Genomic DNA, 27,571 nt, shown 5'->3' on the forward strand with positions numbered 1-27,571 from the left:
ATTTTGCAAAATGGCAGCATTAGCAAACAGGAACAGGGTTGCCTAGAACTAGGGAGATTAGGGGAAATGGGGGAAGGATTGCTAAGGGATATGGAGTTTCTTTTCGGGGTGCTGATGATTGCATAACCATAAAAACAATCAAACTCTACACTCTGTGTTAATTGTGTGGTATATGAATTATGTCTCAATATTATGGTTGCAGAAAAAATTCACTCAAAATGGATCAAAGGTCTAACTGTAAAGCTAAAACTACAAAACTGTCAGAAGAAACATAGGTATAAATCTTCATGACTGTGAACTACGTGATGGCTTATTATATGTGACACTAAAACACAAGAAATAAGATAAAATACAAATAAAATGGACTTGAACAAAATTTAAAATTTTGTGCTTCAAAGGACACAATCAAGAAAGTGAAAAGACAACCTATGAAATGGGAGAAAATATTTGCAAATCATGTATATATGATAAGGGTCTAGAATCCAGAATATGTAAAGAACTCTTACAACTCAACAATAAAAAGGCAAATAACCCAATTAAAAAATAACCAGAATTGAAGAAGCATTTCTCCAATGAAGATAAACAAATGGCCAATAAATAAGCACATAAAAAGATGCTCAAGAAGCTCAGGCCCTAAGGCGCATATGCAAATCCCGAAGAAAAGCCGATCTCTCTGCCCTGTGGACCTTTCCTTAATGGCCCTGGTTACTTTGTCTCTTAGCATTTCAATAACCCATTAGATCTCTGAGGAGGGCCCTTTTTTTTTTTTTTTTTTTTTAATCCTTTTTTCTTTTTCTAAAACAATTACTCTAAGAAGCCCAATACAGAAAGCTTCAGAGACTTTCAATTTGGGCACGTCAAGTCAAGAGCAGAACTAAGAGAGCTCTGAGACAAAAGGCAATAATTCAGTGGCTGAGAAAATTCACTAAACACCACAACTTCCCAAGAAAAGGGGGGTGTCCGCTCACAGCCACCATCCTGGTGGACAGGAAACACTCCTGCCCATCGCCAGCCCCATAGCCCAGAGCTGCCCCAGACAACCCAGTGTGACGGAAGTGCTTCAAATAACAGGCACACACCACAAAACTGGGCGTGGACATTAGCCTTCCCTGCAACCTCAGCTGATTGTCCCAGAGTTGGGAAGGTGGAGCAGTGTGAATTAACAAAGCCCCATTCAGCCATCATTTGAGCAGACTGGGAGCCTCCCTACACAGCCCAGCAGCCCAGAACTGCCCTGGGGGGACGGCACTCACCTGTGACAAAGCACAGTCATCCCTCAACAGAGGACCCGGGGTGCACAACCTGGAAGAGGGGCCCACTTGCAAGTCTCAGGAGCCATACGCCAATACCAAGGACTTGTGGGTCAGTGGCAGAGACAAACTGTGGCAGGACTGAACTGAAGGATTAGACTACTGCAGCAGCTTTAAAACTCTAGGATCACCAGGGAGATTTGATTGTTAGCGCCACCCCCCCTCCCCGACTGCCCAGAAACACGCCCCACATACAGGGCAGGCAACACCAACTACACACGCAAGCTTGGTACACCAATTGGGCCCCACAAGACTCACTCCCCCACTCAAAAAAAAGGCTAAGCAGGGGAGAACTGGCTTGTGGAGACCAGGTGGCTCGTGGACGCCACCTGCTGGTTAGTTAGAGAAAGTGTACTCCACGAAGCTGTAGATCTGATAAATTAGAGATAAGGACTTCAATAGGTCTACAAACCCTAAAAGAACCCTATCAAGTTCAGCAAATGCCACGAGGCCAAAAACAACAGAAAATTATAAAGCATATGAAAAAACCAGACGATATGGATAACCCAAGCCCAAGCACACAAATCAAAAGACCAGAAGAGACACAGCACCTAGAGCAGCTACTCAAAGAACTAAAGATGAACAATGAGACCATAGTACGGGATATGAAGGAAATCAAGAAGACTCTAGAAGAGCATCAAGAAGACATTGCAACACTAAATAAAAAAATGGATGATCTTATGAAAACTAAAGAAACTGTTGACCAAATTAAAAAGATTCTGGACACTCATAGTACAAGACTAGAGGAAGTTGAACAACGAATCAGTGACCTCGAAGATGACAGAATGGAAAATGAAAGCATAAAAGAAAGAATGGGGAAAAAAATTGAAAAAATTGAAATGGACCTCAGGGATATGATAGATAATATGAAACGTCCAAATATAAGACTCATTGGTGTCCCAGAAGGGGAAGAAAAGGGTAAAGGTCTAGGAAGAGTATTCAAGGAAATTGTTGGGGAAAACTTCCCAAATCTTCTAAACAACATAAATACACAAATCATAAATGCTCAGCGAACTCCAAATAGAATAAATCCAAATAAACCCACTCCGAGACATATATTGATCACACTGTCAAACACAGAAGAGAAGGAGCAAGTTCTGAAAGTAGCAAGAGAAAAGCAATTCACCACCTACAAAGGAAACAGCATAAGACTAAGTAGTGACTACTCAGCAGCCACCATGGAGGCGAGAAGGCAGTGGCACGATATATTAAAAATTCTGAGTGAGAAAAATTTCCAGCCAAGAATACTTTATCCAGCAAAGCTCTCCTTCAAATTTGAGGGAGAGCTTAAATTTTTCACAGACAAACAAATGCTGAGAGAATTTGCTAACAAGAGACCTGCCCTACTGGAGATACTAAAGGGAGCCCTACAGACAGAGAAACAAAGACAGGACAGAGAGACTTGGAGAAAGGTTCAGTACTAAAGAGGTTCGGTATGGGTACAATAAAGGATATTAATAGACAGAGGGGAAAAATATGGCAAACATAAACCAAAGGATAAGATGGCCGATTCAAGAAATGCCTTCACGGTTATAACGTTGAATGTAAATGGATTAAACTCCCCAATTAAAAGATATAGATTCGCAGAATGGATCAAAAAAAATGAACCATCAATATGCTGCATACAAGAGACTCATCTTAGACACAGGGACACTAAGAAACTGAAAATGAAAGGATGGAAAAAAATATTTCATGCAAGCTACAGCCAAAAGAAAGCAGGTGTAGCAATATTAATCTCAGATAAAATAGACTTCAAATGCAGGGATGTTTTGAGAGACAAAGAAGGCCACTACATACTAATAAAAGGGGCAATTCAGCAAGAAGAAATAACAATCGTAAATGTCTATGCACCCAATCAAGGTGCCACAAAATACATGAGAGAAACACTGGCAAAACTAAAGGAAGCAATTGATGTTTCCACAATAATTGTGGGAGACTTCAACACATCACTCTCTCCTATAGATAGATCAACCAGACAGAAGACCAATAAGGAAATTGAAAACCTAAACAATCTGATAAATGAATTAGATTTAACAGACATATACAGGACATTACATCCCAAATCACCAGGATACACATACTTTTCTAGTGCTCACGGAACTTTCTCCAGAATAGATCATATGCTGGGACATAAAACAAGCCTCAATAAATTTAAAAAGATTGAAATTATTCAAAGCACATTCTCTGACCACAATGGAATACAATTAGAAGTCAATAACCATCAGAGACTTAGAAAATTCACAAATACCTGGAGGTTAAACAACACACTCCTAAACAATCAGTGGGTTAAAGAAGAAATAGCAAGAGAAATTGCTAAATATATAGAGAAGAATGAAAATGAGAACACAACATACCAAAACCTATGGGATGCAGCAAAAGCAGTGCTAAGGGGGAAATTTATAGCACTAAACGCATATATTAAAAAGGAAGAAAGAGACAAAATCAAAGAACTAATGGATCAACTGAAGAAGCTAGAAAATGAACAGCAAACCAATCCTAAACCAAGCAGAAGAAAAGAAATAACAAGGATTAAAGCAGAAATAAATGACATAGAGAACAAAAAAACAATAGAAAGGATAAATATCACCAAAAGTTGGTTCTTTGAGAAGATCAACAAGATTGACAAGCCCCTAGCTAGACTGACAAAATCAAAAAGAGAGAAGACCCATATAAACAAAATAATGAATGAAAAAGGTGACATAACTGCAGATCCTGAAGAAATTAAAAAAATTATAAGAGGATACTATGAACAACTGTATGGCAACAAACTGGACAATGTAGAAGAAATGGACAATTTCCTGGAAACATATGAACAACCTAGACTGACCAGAGAAGAAACAGAAGACCTCAACCAACCCATCACAAGCAAAGAGATCCAATCAGTCATCAAAAATCTTCCCACAAATAAATGCCCAGGGCCAGATGGCTTCACAGGGGAATTCTACCAAACTTTCCAGAAAGAACTGACACCAACCTTACTCAAACTCTTTCAAAACATTGAAGAAAATGGAACACTACCTAACTCATTTTATGAAGCTAACATCAATCTAATACCAAAACCAGGCAAAGATGCTACAAAAAAGGAAAACTACCGGCCAATCTCCCTAATGAATATAGATGCAAAAATCCTCAACAAAATACTTGCAAATCGAATCCAAAGACACATTAAAAAAATCATACACCATGACCAAGTGGGGTTCATTCCAGGCATGCAAGGATGGTTCAACATAAGAAAAACAATCAATGTATTACAACACATTAAAAACTCGAAAGGGAAAAATCAATTGATCATCTCAATAGATGCTGAAAAAGCATTTGACAAAATCCAACATCCCTTTTTGATAAAAACACTTCAAAAGGTAGGAATTGAAGGAAACTTCCTCAACATGATAAAGAGCATATATGAAAAACCCACAGCCAGCATAGTACTCAATGGTGAGAGACTGAAAGCCTTCCCTCTAAGATCAGGAACAAGACAAGGATGCCCGCTGTCACCACTGTTATTCAACATTGTGCTGGAAGTGCTAGCCAGGGCAATCCGGCAAGACAAAGAAATAAAAGGCATCCAAATTGGAAAAGAAGAAGTAAAACTGTCATTGTTTGCAGACGATATGATCTTATATCTAGAAAACCCTGAGAAATCGACGATACAGCTACTAGAGCTAATCAACAAATTTAGCAAAGTAGCGGGATACAAGATTAATGCACGTAAGTCAGTAATGTTTCTATATGCTAGAAATGAACAAACTGAAGAGACACTCAAGAAAAAGATACCATTTTCAATAGCAACTAAAAAAATCAAGTACCTAGGAATAAACTTAACCAAAGATGTAAAAGACCTATACAAAGAAAACTACATAACTCTACTAAAAGAAATAGAAGGGGACCTTAAAAGATGGAAAAATATTCCATGTTCATGGATAGGAAGACTAAATGTCATTAAGATGTCAATTCTACCCAAACTCATCTACAGATTCAATGCAATCCCAATCAAAATTCCAACAACCTACTATGCAGACTTGGAAAAGCTAGTTATCAAATTTATTTGGAAAGGGAAGATGCCTCGAATTGCTAAAGACACTCTAAAAAAGAAAAACGAAGTGGGAGGACTTATACTCCCTGACTTTGAAGCTTATTATAAAGCCACAGTTGCCAAAACAGCATGGTACTGGCACAAAGATAGACATATAGATCAATGGAATCGAATTGAGAATTCGGAGATAGACCCTCAGATCTATGGCCGACTGATCTTTGATAAGGCCCCCAAAGTCACTGAACTGAGCCATAATGGTCTTTTCAACAAATGGGGCTGGGAGAGTTGGATATCCATATCCAAAAGAATGAAAGAGGACCCCTACCTCACCCCCTACACAAAAATTAACTCAAAATGGACCAAAGATCTCAATATAAAAGAAAGTACCATAAAACTCCTAGAAGATAATGTAGGAAAACATCTTCAAGACCTTGTATTAGGTGGCCACTTCCTAGACTTTACACCCAAAGCACAAGCAACAAAAGAGAAAATAGATAAATGGGAACTCCTCAAGCTTAGAAGTTTCTGCACCTCAAAGGAATTTCTCAAAAAGGTAAAGAGGCAGCCAACTCAATGGGAAAAAATTTTTGGAAACCATGTATCTGACAAAAGACTGATATCTTGCATATACAAAGAAATCCTACAAGTCAATGACAATAGTACAGACAGCCCAATTATAAAATGGGCAAAAGATATGAAAAGACAGTTCTCTGAAGAGGAAATACAAATGGCCAAGAAACACATGAAAAAATGTTCAGCTTCACTAGCTATTAGAGAGATGCAAATTAAAACCACAATGAGATACCATCTAACACCGATTAGAGTGGCTGCCATTAATCAAACAGGAAACTACAAATGCTGGAGGGGATGTGGAGAAATTGGAACTCTTATTCATTGTTGGTGGGACTGTATAATGGTTCAGCCACTCTGGAAGTCAGTCTGGCAGTTCCTTAGAAAACTAGATATAGAGTTACCATTCGATCCAGCGATTGCACTTCTCGGTATATACCCGGAAGATCGGAAAGCAGTGACACGAACAGATATCTGCACGCCAGTGTTCATAGCAGCATTATTCACAATTGCCAAGAGATGGAAACAACCCAAATGTCCTTCAACAGATGAGTGGATAAATAAAATGTGGTATATACACACGATGGAATACTACGCGGCAGTAAGAAGGAACGATCTCGTGAAACATATGACAACATGGATGAACCTTGAAGACATAATGCTGAGTGAAATAAGCCAGGCACAAAAAGAGAAATATTATATGCTACCACTAATGTGAACTTTGAAAAATGTAAAACAAATGGTTTATAATGTAGAATGTAGGGGAACTAGCAGTAGAGAGCAATTAAGGAAGGGGGAACAATATTCCAAGAAGAACAGATAAGCTATTTAACGTTCGGGGGATGCCCAGAAATGACTATGGTCTGTTAATTTCTGATGGATATAGTAGGAACAAGTTCACAGAAAGGTTGCTATATTATGTAACTTTCTTGGGGTAAAGTAGGAACATGTTGGAAGTTAAGCAGTTATCTTAGGTTAGTTGTCTTTTTCTTACTCCCTTGTTATGGTCTCTTTGAAATGTTCTTTTATTGTATGTTTGTTTTCTTTTTAACTTTTTTTTCATACAGTTGATTTAAAAAAGAAGGGAAAGTTAAAAAAAAAAAAAAGAAAGAAAGAAAAACAAGGGAAAAAAATGATGTAGTGCCCCCTTGAGGAGCCTGTGGAGAATGCAGGGGTATTCGCCTACCCCACCTTGATGGTTGCTAACATGACCACAGACATAGGGGACTGGTTGTTTGATGGGTTGAGCCCTCTACCATAAGTTTTACCCTTGGGAAGACAGTTGCTGCAAAGGAGAGGCTAGGCCTCCCTATATTTGTGCCTAAGAGTCTCCACCTGAATGCCTCTTTGTTGCTCAGATGTGGCCCTCTCTCTCTGGCTAAGCCAACTTGAAAGGTGAAATCACTGCCTCCCCCCTACGTGGGATCAGACACCCAGGGGAGTGAATCACCCTGGCAACGTGGAATATGACTCCCGGGGAGGAATGTAGACCCGGCATCGTGGGACGGAGAACATCTTCTTGACCAAAAGGGGGATGTGAAAGGAAATGAAATAAGCTTCAGTGGCAGAGAGATTCCAAAACGAGCCGAGAGGTCACTCTGGTGGGCACTCTTACGCACACTTTAGACAACCCTTTTTAGGTTCTAAAGAATTGGGGTAGCTGGTGGTGGATACCTGAAACTATCAAACTACAACCCAGAACCCATGAATCTCGAAGACAGTTGTATAAAAATGTAGTTTATGAGGGGTGTCAATGGGATTGGGAAAGCCATAAGGACCACACTCCACTTTGTCTAGTTTATGGATGGATGAGTAGAAAAATAGGGGAAGGAAACAAACAGACAAAGGTACCCAATGTTCTTTTTTACTTCAATTGCTCTTTTTCACTCTAATTATTATACTTGTTATTTTTGTGTGTGTGCTAATGAAGGTGTCAGGGATTGATTTAGGTGATGAATGTACAACTATGTAATGGTACTGTAAACAATCGAAAGTACGATTTGTTTTGTATGACTGCGTGGTATGTGAATATATCTCAATAAAAAAAAATTTCAATAAAAAAAATGAGAAAAAAAAACAAAAAAAAACAAAGACAACAACAACAACAAAAAAAGATGCTCAATATCATTAGTCATTAGGGAAATGCAAATCAAAACTACAATGAAATACCACTTCATACCCCCTCAGATGGCTATAATCAAAAAGACAATAAAGACCAGTCACAGGGAAGTAAAGAAATTTGCACTTTACTACATTCTGGCAGGAATATAAAATTGTACAGCCACTGTGGAAAACAGTTTCGCAGTTCCTCAACAAGTCAAAAAAAGAGTTATCATATGACCCAGCAATTCCCCTCCTAGGTATATTTCCAAGAGAACTGAAAACCTGTTTTCACATAAAAACTTGTAAATGAATAGTCACAGCAGCATTATTCATAACAGCCAAAAAGAAGAAACAACCCAAATGTCTATCAACTGCTGAATGGATTAAAAATGTAATATACTACACATCGGAATATTATTCAGGTATAAAAAGGAATGGAAGATTCAAAGAACAGAAAGTAGATTAGGGGTTACCAGGGGCTGGAGTAGGGGGAGGGAGAATGGGGAGTTACTGCTTAATGGATGCAGAGTTTCTGTTTGGGTGATCAAAAAAGTTCTGGAATTGGATAGTGATGATGGCTGTACAGCTTTAAAAGGTTAAATTTTAGGGTACATAGATTCTATCTCAATTAAAAAGAAAAAGCATACATTGAAAGGTTTGCAACCTTTTGCACTACCATGGTGGACATTTGAGATGCATTTTCACTGCCCAGACACCAAATCCAGGTAATCTCTTTCATTGTTTTTAAACAAATACCTCATCTTAATTTGTATGTCCTTACTAAGCCATATAACGTTGAACCACTGCCATCAGTTTATTTACCAACTGTGTTTTCAGCCATTTACCCAGTTCTGGACTCTGCTTCCTCCAGTAAGTGCTACCCCTACTTCCCCCAGACCCTGCGCGTTGACTCGAGTGTGTCTTTGCACATAGTCCAGTGGCTGGTACAATAGGAGTAAGAGGAAGAGACAGGACCACTTATGAAGCACCCACAGGCCCAGCAACAGTGCCAGGGGCTTTCCACTCCTCATCTCCTCATCACAAGCCTGTAGGTAGGCATCATAAGCCCCCTCCTCTTTGAGGCTCTTGAAGCTTGGCCAGGTACAGTAGCTCACTTGAGGTCACACACCTAATGAGCAGTGGGGTTGAGATTAAAAAGTCAAGTCCTTGTTTACCTCCCATCTTGAGAATATTATGAGAACCACATTCCACCAGCCTGGGTTAGAGGGTGGCAGGGGTGGGGTGTGTCTCCTCAAATTTGTAGGAAAATGTGGCAAGAAGATGCTCTTCAAAGATCAGGGAACACAGCACACGTTAGTCCTCTGCTCAGATTAACAAAACCCTTGCTCTCTCACAATTTTAGTTCATAAACCAACAAAAGGAAGATAATGATAGCTACAAATATAGTGCCTGATGTTATTGTGATTTGCTCTCACTTTCAAAGTACAGGCATACAGTTACTGCATCCTTACAACAACCCTCTGAGGCAGGAGGAACAATCGTCACCATTCCTATTTTCGGGACCATTCATTTGTTCAGCAAGCACTAACTGAGCATCAACTCTGTACTTGGCAGGTGCTACATGATTTTACATCTAGCTCTCACTGTAGTGAGATGGTAACTGCTGAAGTGTCACGTGGAAGGAAATGGCGGAAGGGAGGACCCTACGGTTCTCCTCTCTGCTTCCCAGAACCCTGAGCTGGAATCCTCAGGGATGACCAAGCACCATCCCCTGGCCAGGGAAGACATCTACTCTACTCACCACTGGTCTTCCAAAACACACAAGGAGAAGACGGAGCTCAGTGCTGCCCACCTACCTACTCCTGGACTGGGAGCTCTGCTTCCGCCCACCAACCCCCCACTGCCCCATTTCAAGCCAATCGCATACCCTCTTCATAAATTTTGTCACATCTGTGTACCACCTGAACTATTATTTTCTCAATTTTTTTCTGTCTAAAATAATTCACTTTCCGACTTAAATACATGTCATTAAAACTGCAATTATAAATCGCTGTCTAAATGGAAAGCCAGTCTTATATGCCATAAATTAAAGGTACAGGAGAAGCTCTCTCATCAACTGCCACTTCCTGGCTGTGCCTTAGTTGATAATCTCCACTGCCCAGGAGATGCACTGAACGCCTACTGCGGGCAATGCAGAAGGCCTGCCAGTGACGTTCTACAGTCTAGTACATTCCTGCGCCTCTGCCTCCGTCAGCTGGCTCTTACGCTGAGCAAAGACAACTCGGTTATGCCCTAAACTTGGTAGTGCCAGTTGTAATAACATAATTTGATTTAATTTAGTATCATGAAACAACAGTGTGGAAACAGCTTTTGATGAAAATTAACTTGGATGCTTTGGGAAGAAGTGATCAAGGCAACTGTCTTTTAAAAAACTAGTGTTATATGAGGTGTGGATAAGAAAACCATAAAAGACTTAAGGAGCAGTTATAAAGACTTAAGACAAAGTCTACACTCAAACAGCTTTGCAAATCTTGCTTTCATTTTAGAGAAACCGAATGTGGAAACTGAGACAATGCATTCGGGCATGGCCGATAGATAAAAGACAACTCAGAACTCCCACCAGAGGGCTCGCACTGGAAAAAAAGATGGGCTGGGCAGAAAGTTTTACTGCAAGTGACAGATGGAACGAAGTCGGGGAATCCCTGCCTTGAGTACCACGGCAAAGAGAAATCAGCCAATCAACTTGCTGCTTGAAAATGTACAACAGAATTAAAGTCATTTATTGGGGTTTTGTCTGGAAAACGTAACTGGAGATCACTTCTGCAACACTGATGAAGCTGATTTTACCTTTTATAAGATGCTACAAAAAGAAACAATCATCCAAACAGGGAAGCAGGTCACACTAGGATAGGAAAAAAGCAAAAATGTGTAAGAGTAGCTGCCTATGGGGATACTACCGGAACTTGCAAAATGCACATTTTGGTTGTTGGCAAATCAACCAATCCTAGAGCTTTTAAAGGGACCAGTTCTGATCAAGAAGAAAATACAAAATGTAGCTTATTTTACTGAACTGAGACCAGATGGATTAAAGGTAGCATATAGATTATGTGGAATTGACTGGTTAAGTAACTATGTGGAAAATGGAAATTATAGATGACGCAGAATCACCCATGACTCAAAAAAAACAAAAAACAAAAAAAGCATGAAGAAAAGGAGATGGACCCAAATTCACAACACAAAACGGCTCATGCAGCCAGGATGCCCCAGATGCGTGTTCCATCATACTGAGCAGCAAGCCGGGACCAACTGCCAATAGCGTGGAGCTAATAAAAAGGGAAGCACCATGGCCGTGCATGTTGTATTTCCTCCTATAAACAACTCTGTATTTTGAATTTTATTAAATAAATATGCATGGGTATGTTTTAAGTTAAAATATTATGTTTAAGTTATGAACATGCCATTTTTAAAAATGATTCTCTGTTCAAGGGACTTTTTTGATTAACCAACCACAGTCCAATCTCAGGGGACCAGAAATCTTCTACTGCAGCTATAAAAATGAACACAAAGGAAACAAAACAAGGCTATTACATTCTAGCTAGACACTGTTACTTGCTGAAGTTTCTAGGCCTTGTTTAAAAGTTAAGGAAACGTTGAAGACACGAGAGCGTTTACGTGCACCGTTTTTCTGAATGGAATCAGGAAGAATTAAAGGTTAAGAGACTAACCTTCTCGAGGAACTCCATGCATTTCTGCCACATCCAGGCACAACTCCAGCCTCCCCTTGCCTACCAGGAGCCCCACTCGGAGTAGTGCTGCCTGCTTCATCCTTGAGATTCTCGGCCATTCCCTCACATTCCCCCACTGTGGTCCCTGGAGCCAAGCAGGATAAAGAACCCAGCCCAAGAAGAGGTGGCTGCAGGCAGGAATCCCAGAGAGAGTCCACTGCCCCCAGGTCTCCCTCGGCACATCTTGGAGAACACAGGACCCTGCCACACGTACTAGGAAACAGTTCCCACCACCAGCTCTCCAGTCTCCTCTCTGGACTGTCGCCGCTACCTCTGTACAGTCCCAGGTTTCTCCTCTCTTAGGGGAAAAGACCCTTTTGCTTGACCCTCCTGCCACTTCCAGTCAACATCTAACTTCTAGTTCCATTCACATTTCACAAAGAATGCCACTTCTGTTTCCTCGCCAGGAGCTCAGGCACCACCACTTCTGTCTCCTTTGCTTTCAAGTCAGTGAATGTTTACTATGTGCCTTCTCTGGCAGGCTCCATGGAGGGGACCTGAGAAACAAGCCAAGGACTCCCAGAGCAAATGGGGGGTAAGAGCCCAGGCACTGACCAAGGGTCCCAACTCTCTGTGACACAAAGAGGAATGGAGGGGGGCACCAAAGAGAACCCCCTCTCCACTTCTCATGTGCCCCTAGAGCCCGTTTCTTCTCCTCCTGTGGTCCTCTCCATCAGCAGCTCCGAAGACCTGCACCAAGGCTCATTCCCAAATCCATGCCCTCAGCCAGGGCTGCTTTCCAGTACTCTGGTCCCTCCCACCATTGGCCAATAACCTGTTTCCCAACCTTAGTTTCCCGATTTCTGATCATAGTACGGGAGTACCCTGGCCTCTCGTGTCTGAGAATTCTGAGCTATCTCTGGCTGCAACATCTAATCAATCATTGCATTTTATTGGTTCTTCTCATGGAATCCAGCTCCAGTCTATTTCCCAGTTTTCAGTCTCAGTGAGTTCCAACCTGGTGAGGCCCCTGTCACCCTGCTGCCTGAGCGACCTTCCAGATGCACCACTGGAAAGCCTCATCCTTCTCCCTCGACGCGACCAGGGACTCAGAGACTACCCAGGAGGAAGCCACCGACTCTCCCCCACTGACTTACCTCATCAAACTCCTTAGACAAAAAACTCAAGCCCTTGCCCAGAGTCAAATCACACTGCTCCACTAGCCTCTTTCCACTTACTCCATTGCCTACCCAAGCCTTCTGAGGAAGAAATCCAGGTGTATTTCAACCCCACAGCTCACCTAACCTGCGCCACCTCTCTTTGCCTCCATTTCACCGTGAAAAAGAAGACAGCATGACCTACATCACAGGGCCAGTTCACAAACCAAGTATATGAGCGCATGGGAAAGCACAGTGCTGAGCTTTTCTGCAGCAGTTCCTAGTCACCAGTACGGCATGGGTCTGTCGGTAAGCCGGGACGGGCATCCCTTCTGACTGGCTGATGCCCCTGACCCATGGGATGTATTCTGAAGACCCCCTTGCTTAGTTATCATTTGCCCTTCTAGAACTAGTTCAAATTCCTGACTTCCCAGGCCAGAAGCAAATTTTCCTTCCTCAGAACCGTAGTTAATCACGTGCCGCTGTGAGGAAGCCACATCAGCTCTGATCTTTACCTGCTAAGCAAATTGTCTCCTGTAACTTTCTCCATTGCTTAGTCTTTCCTGCCTAACTAGACAGCAGGCTTGGTTCAACGGATCCTCACCAGACTACTCCTGGCCTGGCTGGAAGGGAGCCCTTTAAGGAAATCAAAATTTTTTTTCTCTTTAAAGATGAGAGGGACAGGAGCCACCCCAGGAGGGGGCTGAGGTCGGGGATAGGGGACGACAACACAGTCTGGAGCATCCAGTCTTGGAACCACTCTGGTTCCCTTCGCCTTTATTTTCAGCCACCAGCTGCACTAGGAGGATGCTATCGTGACTACTAGCCATAAGAAAAGATCTTTGGTTTTCACACACCAAAGATGTACCAAAATACAGAGGGCTGCTGGATTTGCAGGGCTGAGTCCTCCAGTTCTCAATTCACTGACAATAAACGCTATGAAAAGGACTTCCAGGGCTGTTTTGGGTTGCATGAGACTTGTTCAGAGACATCTGCAATGCCTGTGGCCTGCTTGGGAAAAGATGGAAGAAGCTGCCAGCAGGATCAAAAGAAAAAAAAAAAAGAAACTTGGAATCATATGGGAGATGCAAGGGCAGGACCCAGTCTAAAGACTACACTGAAGCCAAAGAAAGTAAAAACTCTGTCTGGAGACAGGCTAAAAAGCAACCAGATCAGTAAATCACAGAAAGAATTTAAACGTCACAGTTCTGGTGCCCACGGTGCCACCTCAAGGGCCTCCCCAGCCCAGTCTCCCTGTTAGCCTAACTAGCCAAGAGTGGCTCAGATGCAGAGATGGCTTCTGGCTCTAATAGAACACTAGACTTCTCCTCTTTAGATCTCACATACTGGAAAAGGCAGAAAATATATTGTGGGATATATCTATAAAGGCTGTTTTGGGGGAAGTCCTCACTGAAACACATCTACTCAAGCCTTGCTGTAGCAATCAGAAAGTAGCTGCTGAGAAGCTAGAGGAGCAGGGCCACAGCCTCTACCCATCTTCACTCAGAAGAGGTGACTGAGGTTTATATAGAAGGGAACCAAAAATAATAATAATGATAATTAATTTTGGAAAGACAACAAAACAACAAAGTGACCCTCCTATTTTTAACTTGGATCCTTGCTATTCTGCCAAAAGGCAATTTCTATAATGGTTCTGAATGGGTTATTCCCCCTGCCTCCCCCAATTCTACAAAGTCTGAAGCCAGTGCCTAGCTTACTAAAAGGAAAAGAGATGTGTACATAATATTTAAGATGCTGAGTATTTCACAGGAAAGCTGAAGGCTACTGTAAATGGCTCTTTAAGCCTTTTTTAAAAACCCCTTCTTGTGAATGAAATTAGGGGAATTTCAGGGTACAGAGATGGGATTTGCTGTACGATAAACCATACGTAGTTTTAGTCTTTTCTATATTGAGAAGCAGTGGTTGGAGCATTTTTTAAGATGGCTGGCTACACTTGTTTTCCCTCATGATAGTAAATTTGTCAAAACTCAATAACATGAACTTGCTATAATTTTAAAATATTAAAGTCTTGCCAAGGTTCTGGTGATTCAAACCTGTACTACTGAAATATTAAGCAGGATAGACTAAGTTTTCTGGTTCAAATATCTTGAAAGAGAAAGTAATAACTAAATATACAGAGAAGCAACTTGACTATATATGTTGCACCCTGGCTCACCTCCTGCCATATTAATATTGGAAAAAGATTTTAATTTATAGGAATCTTCTAAAGCAGAATCAAAGCTCCTCTTGGGGAAATGACAAGGCTTCAGGATAAGAGTTCCTATATGAATAGTACCAAAGCATTACCAAATGTCTGAAAAATAAAGTGTGCAAGTCTTCAATATGGCACAAAATAAAGGTTAATGCTTGTTAAGGCACATTTCTTAGAGGGCCTAATGCGTATATAATTGACTTCTGTTTGTTAATGATGTTTGGTGACTTCACTGAAAACCTGCACAATTACTTCAGTTGATCTTTGTGAAGGTTTTATCTGTGTAGAGTGGAGGTTTGGCTTGTTTTAACCTATGAGGTGTATTTTTTTTTTTTCTTTTCACTATACTTAAAGTACACTTCTACTAGAAGAAAACAAGTGCGTGTTAATGCTGAATGGGTTAGTTTAGGTGTGGCTTCTTTTAGTCACTAGGCTTTCTGAACGTTGACATGTTAGGTGATAAATCAATCCCGAACATGGAGCTCTTCAATTCTAAAATCTCTATTAAAAGCCTCTCACTGGAACGACGACAACAAAAATACTCTCACTGCCTCATTTCTAAAATTTCAGGAAAAAAAATATCACCAGTTCAGACCTTTCATGAGGGGAGGAACATTTTTTGCCTGCCTTATAATGATAACATGACAGCGTTTATTTTTAAAACTGGATTTTAAAAATTGGATACTATAAATAACAATAAGGAGTGGGCCACTTTTTTATAGGCACCCTATAGTTTTATAGTTCTTAACTAAACTTAAGATTCTATATTTCTTCCTACATGCAACATGCCACTGAATGCAGACTACACAGTGAGTTTGTTTGGCTCTCCCACAACCTTTGAGGTGTGTTACAAGAGCCACAGCCATTATCATCTTCCTCCTGAGTTAAATTTGAAATGTCTTGTGGGTTTTTTTTTTTTTTTTTTTTTTTTGGTACATTTTGACTACAGTATTGGTGGTAGAATATACTACAATATGGATTATCTCTACTTCTGTATTTATTTATTTATTACTAGACCTCAACCACCTTCTTTTTCTCCTTCCACCTTTCTTTGCCTGTAGGACGTACTGTCTGCAGCCATGCACTTTGTATTAATATACCAGAAATCTACAAATCTGTTTTGTACTGTTTATATTGGTGGATACTTATAATCAAAACTCTTACTAGGGTACTGAAGAAATTTAGTCTTATCAGAAGATTAAAAAAAAAATTTTAATTTTAAAAAGATGAGAGGAAGTAACTGTGAGGAGCTGGAGCTCCCTAAGCCGCAACCTAAATCTCAGGAGCCACTCACAGCTCCAAAGTTCAGTGTGATAAGATGACACACGCTATTGGGAGAGGTTACAACCAGCCCAAGACCCACTCAGCAATCATTTCCGGGGCAGTTCAGACAGGCTGTGCTGGTAGGGCTCGGATATTTGCCTTGGGAAGGGCAAGTACCCAGAGTGGGAAAAGAGAGTTTGGAGAGGGAAAATGGCCTGAGAAGTAAGGTAGGAGGGAAAAAGAATTTAAAAAACAACAACAACAACAAAAAAAAAAACAGGAAAAGAGACAGGGAAGGAGAAATGAAACACAGGGAACAACAAAAGGAAAGAAAGCCAGGCAACATGTCTGGGTTCAGCCCTGGGCTGGGGACCGTGCCAGGGGCATTTCACGTGATCACAACACCCCAGTGAGCAGGGCGAAGACCCGATTTGCAGAGAAGCCCAGCAACCTGCCCAGCGCACCAGGAGCCCAAAGAGTGGCTGCTCTGCAGGACTCCAGGCCAGACCTCTCCCATGGGAGAAGAGGAGTGGAGGATGGGAACATTCTTGGTCCCTAATCAGGGGGCTCCTGACACAGAAGTCAGCGAGCCAGGGTCCTCATACAAGCCAAGCTGCAGTACACGCAAGTCTGCTCTGTTTACACACCAGGAGCCTGAGGCTCAGAGGTACTGAGGAGGGGGAAAATGTGCACTGAGAACTCCAGCAATTAACCATAAAGCTTTTGGAAAGTCAATTATTTTTTAACGAAACCCTTTTGGACAATGTATTGTAACAAAACAGAGGCGTGTTGGGCTGGGTGCCTGGCCCTTTCCCAGGCTCGACAGAAGCGGGCCTGGCTGACTTCCTGAACATGCCACATGGCAGGGTGTCCTGGGTGCTAAAGCAAAGGGGAGCAGACCTCAGTGAGACCTGTGCAGCAGTCACCTCCTGCCTTGGGTTTCAGATCTAGACTGGTGTATGGGTTCTAGGAGCACCAGGGATCCAACCCCACAGCCGACTAGAGCCAACCTGGAGCGGATTCGAGTGTTTCGTCCCCTTCCCATCACCCAGCCACCTCCTCCAAACTCCTTTCACAACAGCTGTGATGTATCACTGCATGAGCCAGGGCCCAGACGTGACAACTGTGCATGCAGGCAGACTTTTGTCAACACACAGAAATGATCTCGGAAAGAAACACTTTAATTTGATACACCGAGAAGATTGTGGGTAAATTTTATCTCCTTTTTTGATTTCTGTTAATAATGAAAAATGCTTATATAAGAGTCATTTTAAATGCTTTCAGAAATAGAAAAATCACAAATAAAATTACATATATATATACACACACACAAACATGTATGTATGTATCTGTGTGTATCAGAATGAGAAACCCGTGTAAAAGACATACAAACACATGGAGTCTAAGTCTTTGGTTTGGGACAGCCAAATTCAAAATACCCAATATTTATTAAGCCTTAGTTTTCTCAAGCAGGAAGCAGGATGAAAAACCCACCTCCTGGCATAACCGCGAGGACCCAGCTGATTCAACGAACTGAGTGTGGGAAACGCCTAGTACGGAGCACATAGTAGGTGAGCCACAGATTACAGCTATTATTCTGACACACCCAGCAAGTGCCAGGCTCTGTGTCAAATGCTCCCTTGTGGCAATATCGTGTGTCTGTGCTCACCAGCTCCCATTTTACAGATGAAGAAATAGCAACTCAGAAAGATGCAGTGAGTTGCCTGAGATCACAAGGCTAGTCAGCCACAAAAATAGTTCTGGAATGTGCACCTTCCAAAAGGCAGCTCAGCTGCATACGAATTGCCTGCAATTTGGCATCGACCTGATCCCAGACAAGGACGCAAGGCCAGGGCAGCCCATGTTGGGCTCTTAGCAGAGGGCCTTGGCCAAACAGAAAGAAGGAAACAGAAGGTGGTTTAAAAGTACGAAGAAACACAGAGGGAGTCTGGGAGAAGGATGCATCAAGTATGTTGTCAGATGGTAATGAAAAACACACAAAAATGCCTGGAACGTGGAATGCTGTGAGTGTTGTAACAACTACCTCAAATTATGTACATGTGAGAAAGACTGACAAGAATCTGAGGGAAAGAAACACTTCAATTTGATGCACTGAGAAGATTGTGGGTACATTTTTATCTCCTATTTTGATTTCTGCTAATATTGATAAACGCTTATGCAGGGGTCATTTTAAATGCTTTCAGAGATAGAGAAATCACAAATAAAAACAAGCAAAGCATTTGACTACGTAAAAAGGAGAAACTTCTGCATGTCAAAAAAAAAGCAGTTAAACTGTTGACAATGAATGGTGAAGGCATAATTGTAGCAAATCTGATAGCCAAAGGGTTAAAAGCAATATCTTCAGAGAGAAAGCACGCTCCTTAAAATCAAGAGGGAAGCATTAAGATTCCAAGAGGCAGAAAGACGAAATATATGGGCACAATGCACACACACAAAGAATGACCATTTAATAAACTTAAGGGAAAATTTCAATCTCACCAGTCATTATACAACTACATACTAAAATGGGAATAAAATACCATTTCTCTCTGCTGATTTTCAAAATACATTTTAAAATTACATACAAAGTTAGCTGCTGACACCTGTGTAAAATGGTAAAAGGCTTTTGGAAAATAATCTGGCAAAGTACAACAAAAGGTTTAAAAATGTTGGTGCTCTTTGAGCCAGTCATAGCACACCAGGGAATACATCCAGACGAAAGCACTGAAAATCCAACGTTTAAGGATGGGAGAGATGTTCACCCCAGGGGACGAAAACTTAAGCCAATCTAAAGGGTCAACTACAGAGTGACAGAATGACAATTACACGAGCAACTGCCATATAAAATGTAAGGTATTAAAAGCAGAAATTAAAAAGTAAATATCTCATGGTTACATTTATGTTTAAAGTGGGTGTGTGGGGGGGGTACTATGTATAGTAAAAAGGCAGTAAGGAAATAAACCAAAATGTCAGCAGCTGCTATTCTGAGGGAAGAAATCAAGAAACCTTTGGGTGGTCTCCACTTTCTTTCATCCACTTTTCAGTATTATCCAAGTTTTCTTTAAATGACTTTGGATGGGAAAAAAAAATAAGCTTTATATTTTAAACACTTTTCAGATTTTGATATTCACCTGGTTCACCAGTCCATTTTTCTCCCAGTTTAGATAGAAAATGTCTCCATATTCGGACCAGGCATTTCCTAAGGATTTGCTTAACAAGAGATGAAGGGAAAGGAATCAGTGCCTTTGGAATGACTGAGAGAAGCTCTGTGCTGCTTGGGGGTGAAAGCTGATGTTCTCTGACGGGCCCACTGCACCCAGCCCACGGTGGCTGTCACCAGAGCCCTCAGAGCCCCGAAGGAGTGGACCAGGGGCTTCCCAGGCCCCTCAGAATGTGTGACAGAGTCCGAAATTTGACCTTCAACCAATAAAGTAAAATAGGAGTAGTGATTTAAACATGCAAGTGAGAATTTTGCTTAAATTTAATTAATCGAAATAGTTAATATTAATTTCCCCTTAAAAGTAGCTTCAGTCCTTCCCCAGAAGGTCCTATTTGTGTACCAAATGGTACTGACACATTGTATTGGGTTTTTTTAAACAGGAGTCAAAAGGACCTGTTCTCCCCTTTCTGACAAGTAAATAAAACAGCAGGGAGATCAAATAACTCACTAAGAAGAAGATATAATTTTTTATCTTCCTTTTTACAGTCTCATATCCACTTCCGCTGGGAATAACAAAGTCTGAATTCTTATGCAACACTTATCTAAATGTGTCGATTTTATCGGATTGATGAATTCTGCGAACAAAAGGCAGCGCTAGGAAATCTTTTATGACATATTTGGCCCATTCACAAGACTGGCGCTTTAATTTAACCAACTTGAGAATTCTGAGGGAGAGCTGCAGGTGCTGGATCTGAAAAAAAAAATCATAAATGGGAAGGCATATCAATCTTTATGACGGGGAAACAAAAACACTTTCTACTTGCTTGCCCTCCACAGACAGGCGCGAAGGAGAAGTGGAAGTGGCAGGATATTGTCTCGGGCTGCATAGCAAAGAGGAAGTATCACTGTCTCCCAGTGACCGCTATTTAGTATTGATCAAAAGGGACTGGCCCAGAGAGGAAGAGAGAAATTGATAAAACAATGAGGTTTGCTAACACTGTGTGCTCAACAAGGACATTTTCTCATTTTCTCGACAACATCAGAATAAGTCATTCCTCCCGCAGCCGCCCGCACAACCAGGTGGTTTTCTGTCCTGCGGTCCCCATCTCCTTCTAGTTACCCAACTCCCCTGCCACCACCACCATTATCCCTCCCCTCTACCCTGCGCTACCTTTCTGCCCCCATGCACCTCTCCTCACAGAACCTTCTCTGAATGTAATAGGTGCCAGGGCTTGATGAGGCCTAGGGATTCTCTCTGGTTCTGATCTCCTGAAGTCACATCCTTGTCTCCAACTACTGCCATCACTGGGGGCCAGTCTTTCCCTCCCTGGGGCCTCCCTCTTCTCCCGTCTTCCTGCTGGCCCCTGGATGCTCCTCTCCAAGCCATCCTCCTGCCTGCAGCCAGTGAAGTCTATCTGGGAAAGCCTCATCCGATCCAGTCACTCCCCTCACAGAGTTCTTCAATGGCTGCCCACTTCCCACCAGGTAAGACTGTAAGCTCCTTGGCAAGAAGTACTAACAAGGTCCTTTGGGATGTGGCCTCTCCCAGTCTCATCTCCAGCAGAAACATTCAACTGTCCGTCTATCCATCCATCCACCCAATTTTACAAGCCTCTGTGGCAGAGACAGCCAGCTGTCCACCAAAAAGCACTTTTCCCTCTTGCTGGCTGCACTGTAGATAAGCAGGTGGTGAGAGAACACATTTCCTAGCCTTTCCTGCACTAAGGCATGGTCAGTACACACAGGAATCACTAAGTTCCCACCAACAGACTAGAAGTGGGAAGGATATATGTGCCACCCCAGGCCCAGGCCCTCAGACACAGGAAACGTGCTCCCCTTCATCTCTCCCCCTTCCTGTCAGCTCAAACCCAGAAGTGCCTGTGACCTGGCTGTGACCACACGGAAAACAGGCAGAGGAGCAACAACAGGAAAGGAGCCTGGGTTTCTGAACAATGTGTCAAGCAGAACCATCCTCCAGCCTGGACTGCTCACATTAGGATGCAACCTAGAAACCAATGCCTAGTTTCTTGATGCTTCTATCCCTTCTGGCCTCTCTACAGCATCTTAGCCTTCACGCTGTATGATACTGGCCTCACTATATCAAATGCCGAGTCCAGTTGCTGGGATCTGAAGTTGACGTGTCCCTGACCAATTCATTTTCATTCTTATATATGTGAACATCCCTCTCCTTGGCAGACCTACTTGGTGTTCTCTAGGGTCTTCTGCATTTTCTTGGTCATTTTATCAATTGCTGCCTGTCTCTTCCCCTCGGCTAAGAGGTCTGTTTTGTTCAGGACCACGACCAGCTTCTGGCAGGCGATCTGCCCGATGACAAGGCACTCCGCCGACTGGGTCTGCATGCCTTTGGTCACATCGATGACCAGCATCATCAGATCGATGATCTGGGCTCCTGGGATGAGAGAAGACAAGGTCAGGCAGGGGAAAGGGGTGTTGTGCCCTTCAAAAAGTTGCCCTATGCCCTAGGCCTGGCAGAACCAGCCACATGAAGGTACTGTGATGAAAGTGACAATGTGGGAAAGGAACCATTACCACACACCTCCTAACACCAGGAAAGGCATCCTGACAGACATGATGCCACTGAATCCTGTTGAATTAAGTGCCCCGAGAAGACATTGCAAGGCCTAAACCCCAGTCCCATGAATGTGACCCTATTCATAGATAAGATATGGGAAAATATGGTTAGTTAAATGAGGCCAAACTGGATGAGGGAGGGTCCTGATCCAATATGACTGGCCTCCTTAGAAAGAGAGGAAATTTGGACACAGACAGAACAGACAGGGGAGACAGCCATGTGACAGAGGCAGAGACTGAATTGGGCCACAAGCCAAAGAGCACCATGGATTGCCAGCCATCACCAGAACCCTACAGACTTCGGAGGACACATGACCCGGCTGACACCTTGATGTTGGACTTCTGGCCAAATGAGGGTAGGCTTTCATCCAATACGGCTGAAGTCCTTCTAAGCCAAGGAAACTGGACATGGAGAGAAAGCCACAGAAGAAGCTAGAAGTCAACAGAGCCCGGAGGAAAAAAGAGCAGACCGCCCTGTGCATTACCATGCACTGGAAAAGCCAAAGATCAAGGACTGCTGGCAGTCAGCCCCAGAAGGCCACAGTCTTCAGGGAGAAAACACCACCTCGTTAACTCCTTGATTTTTTGGACTCCTGTTAGCCTCAAAACTGTGAGCCAATCAATTCCCATTGTTTGAGCCAACCTATTTATGGTATTTGTTTTAGCAACTGAGAAACTAAAACAGTCTATTACCCCCATTTTGAGATGAGAAAACTGAGACTATGGAAGGTAGATAACTGGCCTGGGGTCAAACAGTTAACACACAGCAGAGCTGGGTTCGGGTATAGCTCTGATTCCACAACCCATGACTTTCTATTGCTCCAAATCTATCATCTTCATTTCATTCTACATGGGGGAAATGGTCGAGCAGGAGAAAGCTCAGTGTTTTATGCTAGGCTTGGCAAATCCCTCAATACTTGCCCCTGCCAAGAAAGGTAAGAGAGAGACTGACAAAGAACAGGGATGGAGTGTGATGGTTTGGAACTGTATATACCCCCAGAAAATCATGTTCTTAAAGCTAATTCATTCCTGTGAGTGTGAACCTATTATAAGTGGGACCTTTTGAAGAGGTTATTTCAGTTAGGGCGTGGCCCAGAGTGGGTCTTAATCCTCTTACTGGAGTTCTTTATAAGAGAATGCAGTTCAAAGAGAGAGAAAAAGCCACAGAAACAAGCAGCTGAAAGCATCAAAACCTGGAACAGAAAGGAGAGACAAGCACTCACTGCCAGGTGCCTTGCCATATGGCACAGGAGCCAAGGATCGCTGGCAACTGGTCTTTGGGAAAAAGCATCGCCTTGATGAGGCCTTGATTTGGACATTCTCACAGCCTCAAAGTGTACAGCTTATAAGCTAATAGATTTGCATTGTCAAAGCCAACCCATCTTACATCTGCTTTGAGAAGCCCAGGAAACTAAAACAGGGTGGGAGGGAGGGACTCCCTGGCCCCTGCACCTCCTCAGGGCACTTGCGGTTAACCAGGCCCATCATGTGCTTGGCTGGGTTCTTTCTTCTTGCTGCCTTTGTCTCTTCCAACCTGTTTGGGAGGTTCCTGTTCTTTCGGGGAGGCTGGGCACATCCAAGCTTCAGTTACTTAAACACCGAGTACTGTATGGCTGCCTTGGCTGTGTGTGCTGTCTCGGCGTACAGCCACACCTGAGCTGAGCAAGAGCGGGTGGACGGACAAACTGCCGGGAAGTCAGGGAAGAGAAACCAGCCTATGTCATGCTGGGAAGACCAATGCATGACGTAGAAATAAAGGGTGTTATTTTGAGATGCAGGAATAATTTTCCCATTGAAATTAGTGATAATTACACTTTTGGTTTACAAGAATTTGTAAACCAAATGACTGTCACTGGTTAGGCAGAGGAGGAAAGCTCTGGGAACGATTCTGATGACCTCACCCCGCTGTTGGGACCAGAGAAGGTGAGGAGGACATGGACTTCCTTTTCTGTTGGCACAGTGACCCATGTGCCAGTCTACCCTCAGGTTGACGGACTAACCTAGGCTTTCAGATGAAGAAAGCAAGCCTCGAGATCACGCAGCCAAATGGCCCAAAAGCCACTGGAAACCAGGGCTCCCAATTCCTCTGCTGAAGAATTTTTCCTATGGAGGGGGAGGCCGCCTGGTTACCACTGACCTGTCAAGTGCCCCCAGCCTCCTCGAGGAGAAACAACATGTGGCGTCACTGACTTTGGCTGGGCCTAGAAGCACTCCGACTCTCCTCCCCCACCCCCCGACCTCCAACCTCCACTTCTCCCTCATCCTGTAAGCCTGGGACACCGGTGGAGCGTGGTCCCAAGGAGCCTGGGAGGGGTGGGCAAGTGCTGGCTCGATCAGCTACCATGAACGGGACAAAGGATCGAAAACAGGCTCAACATTTTTTTTAAGGGAGGCCTGAAAAACCTCATTGTCTGACAGATTCCTCGTTTCCCTCCCTTCTTATGGACTGGATCACCAGCATGCCTCCTGAATTTCTCTCCAGTCCATCTTCACTTCTCAAGGCCCACATCAGGCTCGTGGCTGTTGTCCCTTAATGGGTCCCTGTGCCTCTTCTTTGTCCCTCTAAAATGCATCCTCCAAACAGCTTCCCAAAAGGAACGTTCTAAAAATACGTAACTGATCAATACACTGGTGGGGGGTGGGAAGGGTGATAAATTAGTGCAACCACTATGGAGGCCAATTTGGAAAGAGCTAGCAAAATGCACATCATCTCTAACCCAGCCAAGTCCACACACCTGTGAAATGACCACTGCACTGCAGGGGTGTATGGAGCCAAAGCAGGTAGCCAAGCAAACGTCCATCCACAGGGACAGGTTAGCATACATAAATAACATCACACCCATACAAGAGAATACCATTCAGCCATTGGTGTTTATTTCTATGGAATGATCTCCCAGATGGAGTGAGTGAAAAAAGCAAGGCTGGATAATGTGTAAAGTGGAATCTGTGTTAAAAAGGGAGTAAAGGGGTGTGTGTGTGTGTGTGTGTGTGTGTGTCGTATATGAATAGGTATTTGCTCCCATACGCATAAACTATCTCTGAAAATACACAAAAGAAACTAACAAGCTGAGTGGCCTGTTGGGAGTGGCGTTAGGTGACTGATGGACAGGAAGAGAGAGTAAGAAGCAAACTCCTCATGTTTTCCTGGGCCTTTGACATTTTAACACAGATCTATACCATCCCCTCAGAAATTAATACAATCATAATTTTCAGTACATAAGTAAATAAATAATAAAACATGGACCCGATGGCCAAGAGTCCCGCTGTCCTTGGAACACCACCAAGCTCCTTAACGTGATTTCCAGGCTCCCCGGTTTTTACCAAACAGCTATTTCAAGCACCTGCTGGGCCAAGTGCTGTGCTGGGTGCTTGACACTGTCCTTTCACATGCTCCTCACCCCACTCCATGGCCGCATGATGCTGGCTCCTCCCTGGCTACTGTGAGCCTGAATCCAGCCCTACCCCAGAAGGCACATGCTCCCCCTCCATCCTCAACACCACAGGCAAACCCACTGAGCAGGCACAGGGCTACCAGGCCAGGTCTTAAGGCAGAAAGAGATTGAGCGGGCGGGTGAGTGGGAATTCCTTGGGATTCGCAACTTGGATACCGTTCTCCCCGAGGAGCGGAAAGCCCCGTGGTCCTCCGCCTCTGGGGTGCTTGAGAATCGCCACACAAAGCTGTGCTCACAAAGCCCTTCATGGGTCATTGAAGAGCGCAACTCCAACTCTACAGGCTCGCCCCAGAACCTGGGTATCACCCCACCTAGCCCAAGCGACTGCTGAGCCCCCTTTACAGGTGTGCACAGGAGACAGGACGCCCCACCCCCCAACACTGTGCCTTCACCTGCTGAGCCGTACAACCTGGCCCTCCTGATGGGGACCCGGCCCCTTCTCCAGCCTCCCCTCCCTCAGCCCCCACCCCACGCTCCTTGCCTTGCCTTTGCTCGCACTCCTGTTCTGCCTGGGACGCCTACACAAACCTCACTCGACCCTGGCCCTGGCCTCCCACCCCACCCCACCCTGAGAGCTCCCACAGAGCCAGGCCTGGGTTTTCCGCCATCCTTGCGGCAGCCGTCACAGGACCTGGTCGGGGCACAGCCTAATAAATCTTTGTTGGGCTGAACTAAGCAAATGTTAGCTCCCTCCCACCCTGCTTCCTCCACTTTATTTACCAGGAATCTGTTCCTTCTCTCCGATCTTTAATTTCCTATATAAAACCCCCTGGGGGTGCACTGTCCTCTCTCAGTGGCTGGAGCAGAGGCGTCTCTTGTCCTTAGAGTAGGGAGCCTATCTTGCTTCTCATTCCTGTTGGGATCATGGGGGTGAGCAATGAAGCTGATTGACAGGCCTAGAAAGACAAGGGCTCAGGAATGGGTTTGGGATCCAACTTTGCAGCTTTATCCCCGCAGCGACAAACCGCCTTTGTTCAGGGGAGCACACGGCCCTGCTCCAAAAGGCCAGGCTCACGGGCAGACTCTTGCCACACGGCCAACACTGGGAGGACTTCTAAGGAGACCCAAGGTCACAGGACTAGAGGGGCCATGCTGAGAACCAGGGCACCGCTGGGAACTGGGGTCAGCTCAGGCGACAGCCCGCTGCCTGTCAGCGTGCTCGCTCACTCTGATTTCTTCATCAAAGTTTTGATCAGACGACAGGAAGTGACATCACTGGCCCATCTTGAAGTTTTCAAAATCCCTAGCATTTCGACAGAATGAATCAAACAGTGTCCTTCCCAGTTCCCATGAACCCAGGGTAGGAAATCATTCTGAGGCTAGAGGGACTGAGTGAGTGAGTGGGTGGGAAACACAAGACAAAAAATTGAGGGTTACAAATGACTCTCTATATTTTTCAATCTATCAGACCTTTTCATCTGGTTGTACTGACTATAGAATTCTTTAAAGATTTGCAGAATAATTATAAGAGGGTTGAAGTTTCTCAGTACTTTCAAAAATTGCAATTTCCAATTCTGTAGATTATCTTAACCATTTTTTTTTAAATAAAGAAAAACTTACAAAGATTAGCATTTAACAAACTATTAGTAATCTGTGAGATATAATTTTCCTTCTGGGATTAAAAGAAAAAAATGTGTGTTCAGGAAAAGAAATTCAGCTAAAGAAACTGAACATAAAACCTTAAACATATTTTAGCAACTGCAAAGCCAGGGGTGTGTGTGTCTGTCTGTCTGTCTGTTAATCAAAAGCTATGAACATTCTAAGAAGGGGAAATAACATTAAATTTAAAATAAAGAAAAAATTTGTTTCTACCTGGTGACTTCTTAAATATTTAAGAAACAATGTAAGTATGTTGTTACCAGCAATACAAAACCGCAGTGGCAATTGATCTGCTACTCTTATTACCACCATTTGCCAAATATATTACATTTCACTGTGCTCCAGCTTCCCCGTCAGCATAATTGGGGCAATGCCCAAGCCCACGTGGATTATCGGGAAGATGAGATGAGGGAATAGACGTAGAGAGTTCAGAA

General features: G+C 43.3%; 1 protein-coding gene and 1 pseudogene across 3 annotated transcripts in view; one reads left to right on the forward strand and one right to left on the reverse strand.

Annotated features, from left to right (window-relative positions):
* The window catches only part of EEFSEC (eukaryotic elongation factor, selenocysteine-tRNA specific), a 304,753-nt gene that overhangs the window by 183,811 nt on the left and 93,371 nt on the right, over positions 1-27,571 (reverse strand). For all 3 annotated transcript variants that reach the window (XM_037803120.1, XM_037803109.1, XM_037803130.1), the window contains exon 2: positions 21,697-21,904. In XM_037803120.1, coding sequence (XP_037659048.1) covers positions 21,697-21,904 — 208 coding nt within the window. The remainder of the gene's footprint in view (positions 1-21,696; positions 21,905-27,571) is intronic.
* On the forward strand, positions 13,157-14,375 carry LOC119510347 (annotated as a pseudogene).

Source organism: Choloepus didactylus, chromosome 1, assembly GCF_015220235.1.
Source record: "Choloepus didactylus isolate mChoDid1 chromosome 1, mChoDid1.pri, whole genome shotgun sequence".
Taxonomy (NCBI): Eukaryota; Metazoa; Chordata; class Mammalia; order Pilosa; family Megalonychidae; genus Choloepus; species Choloepus didactylus.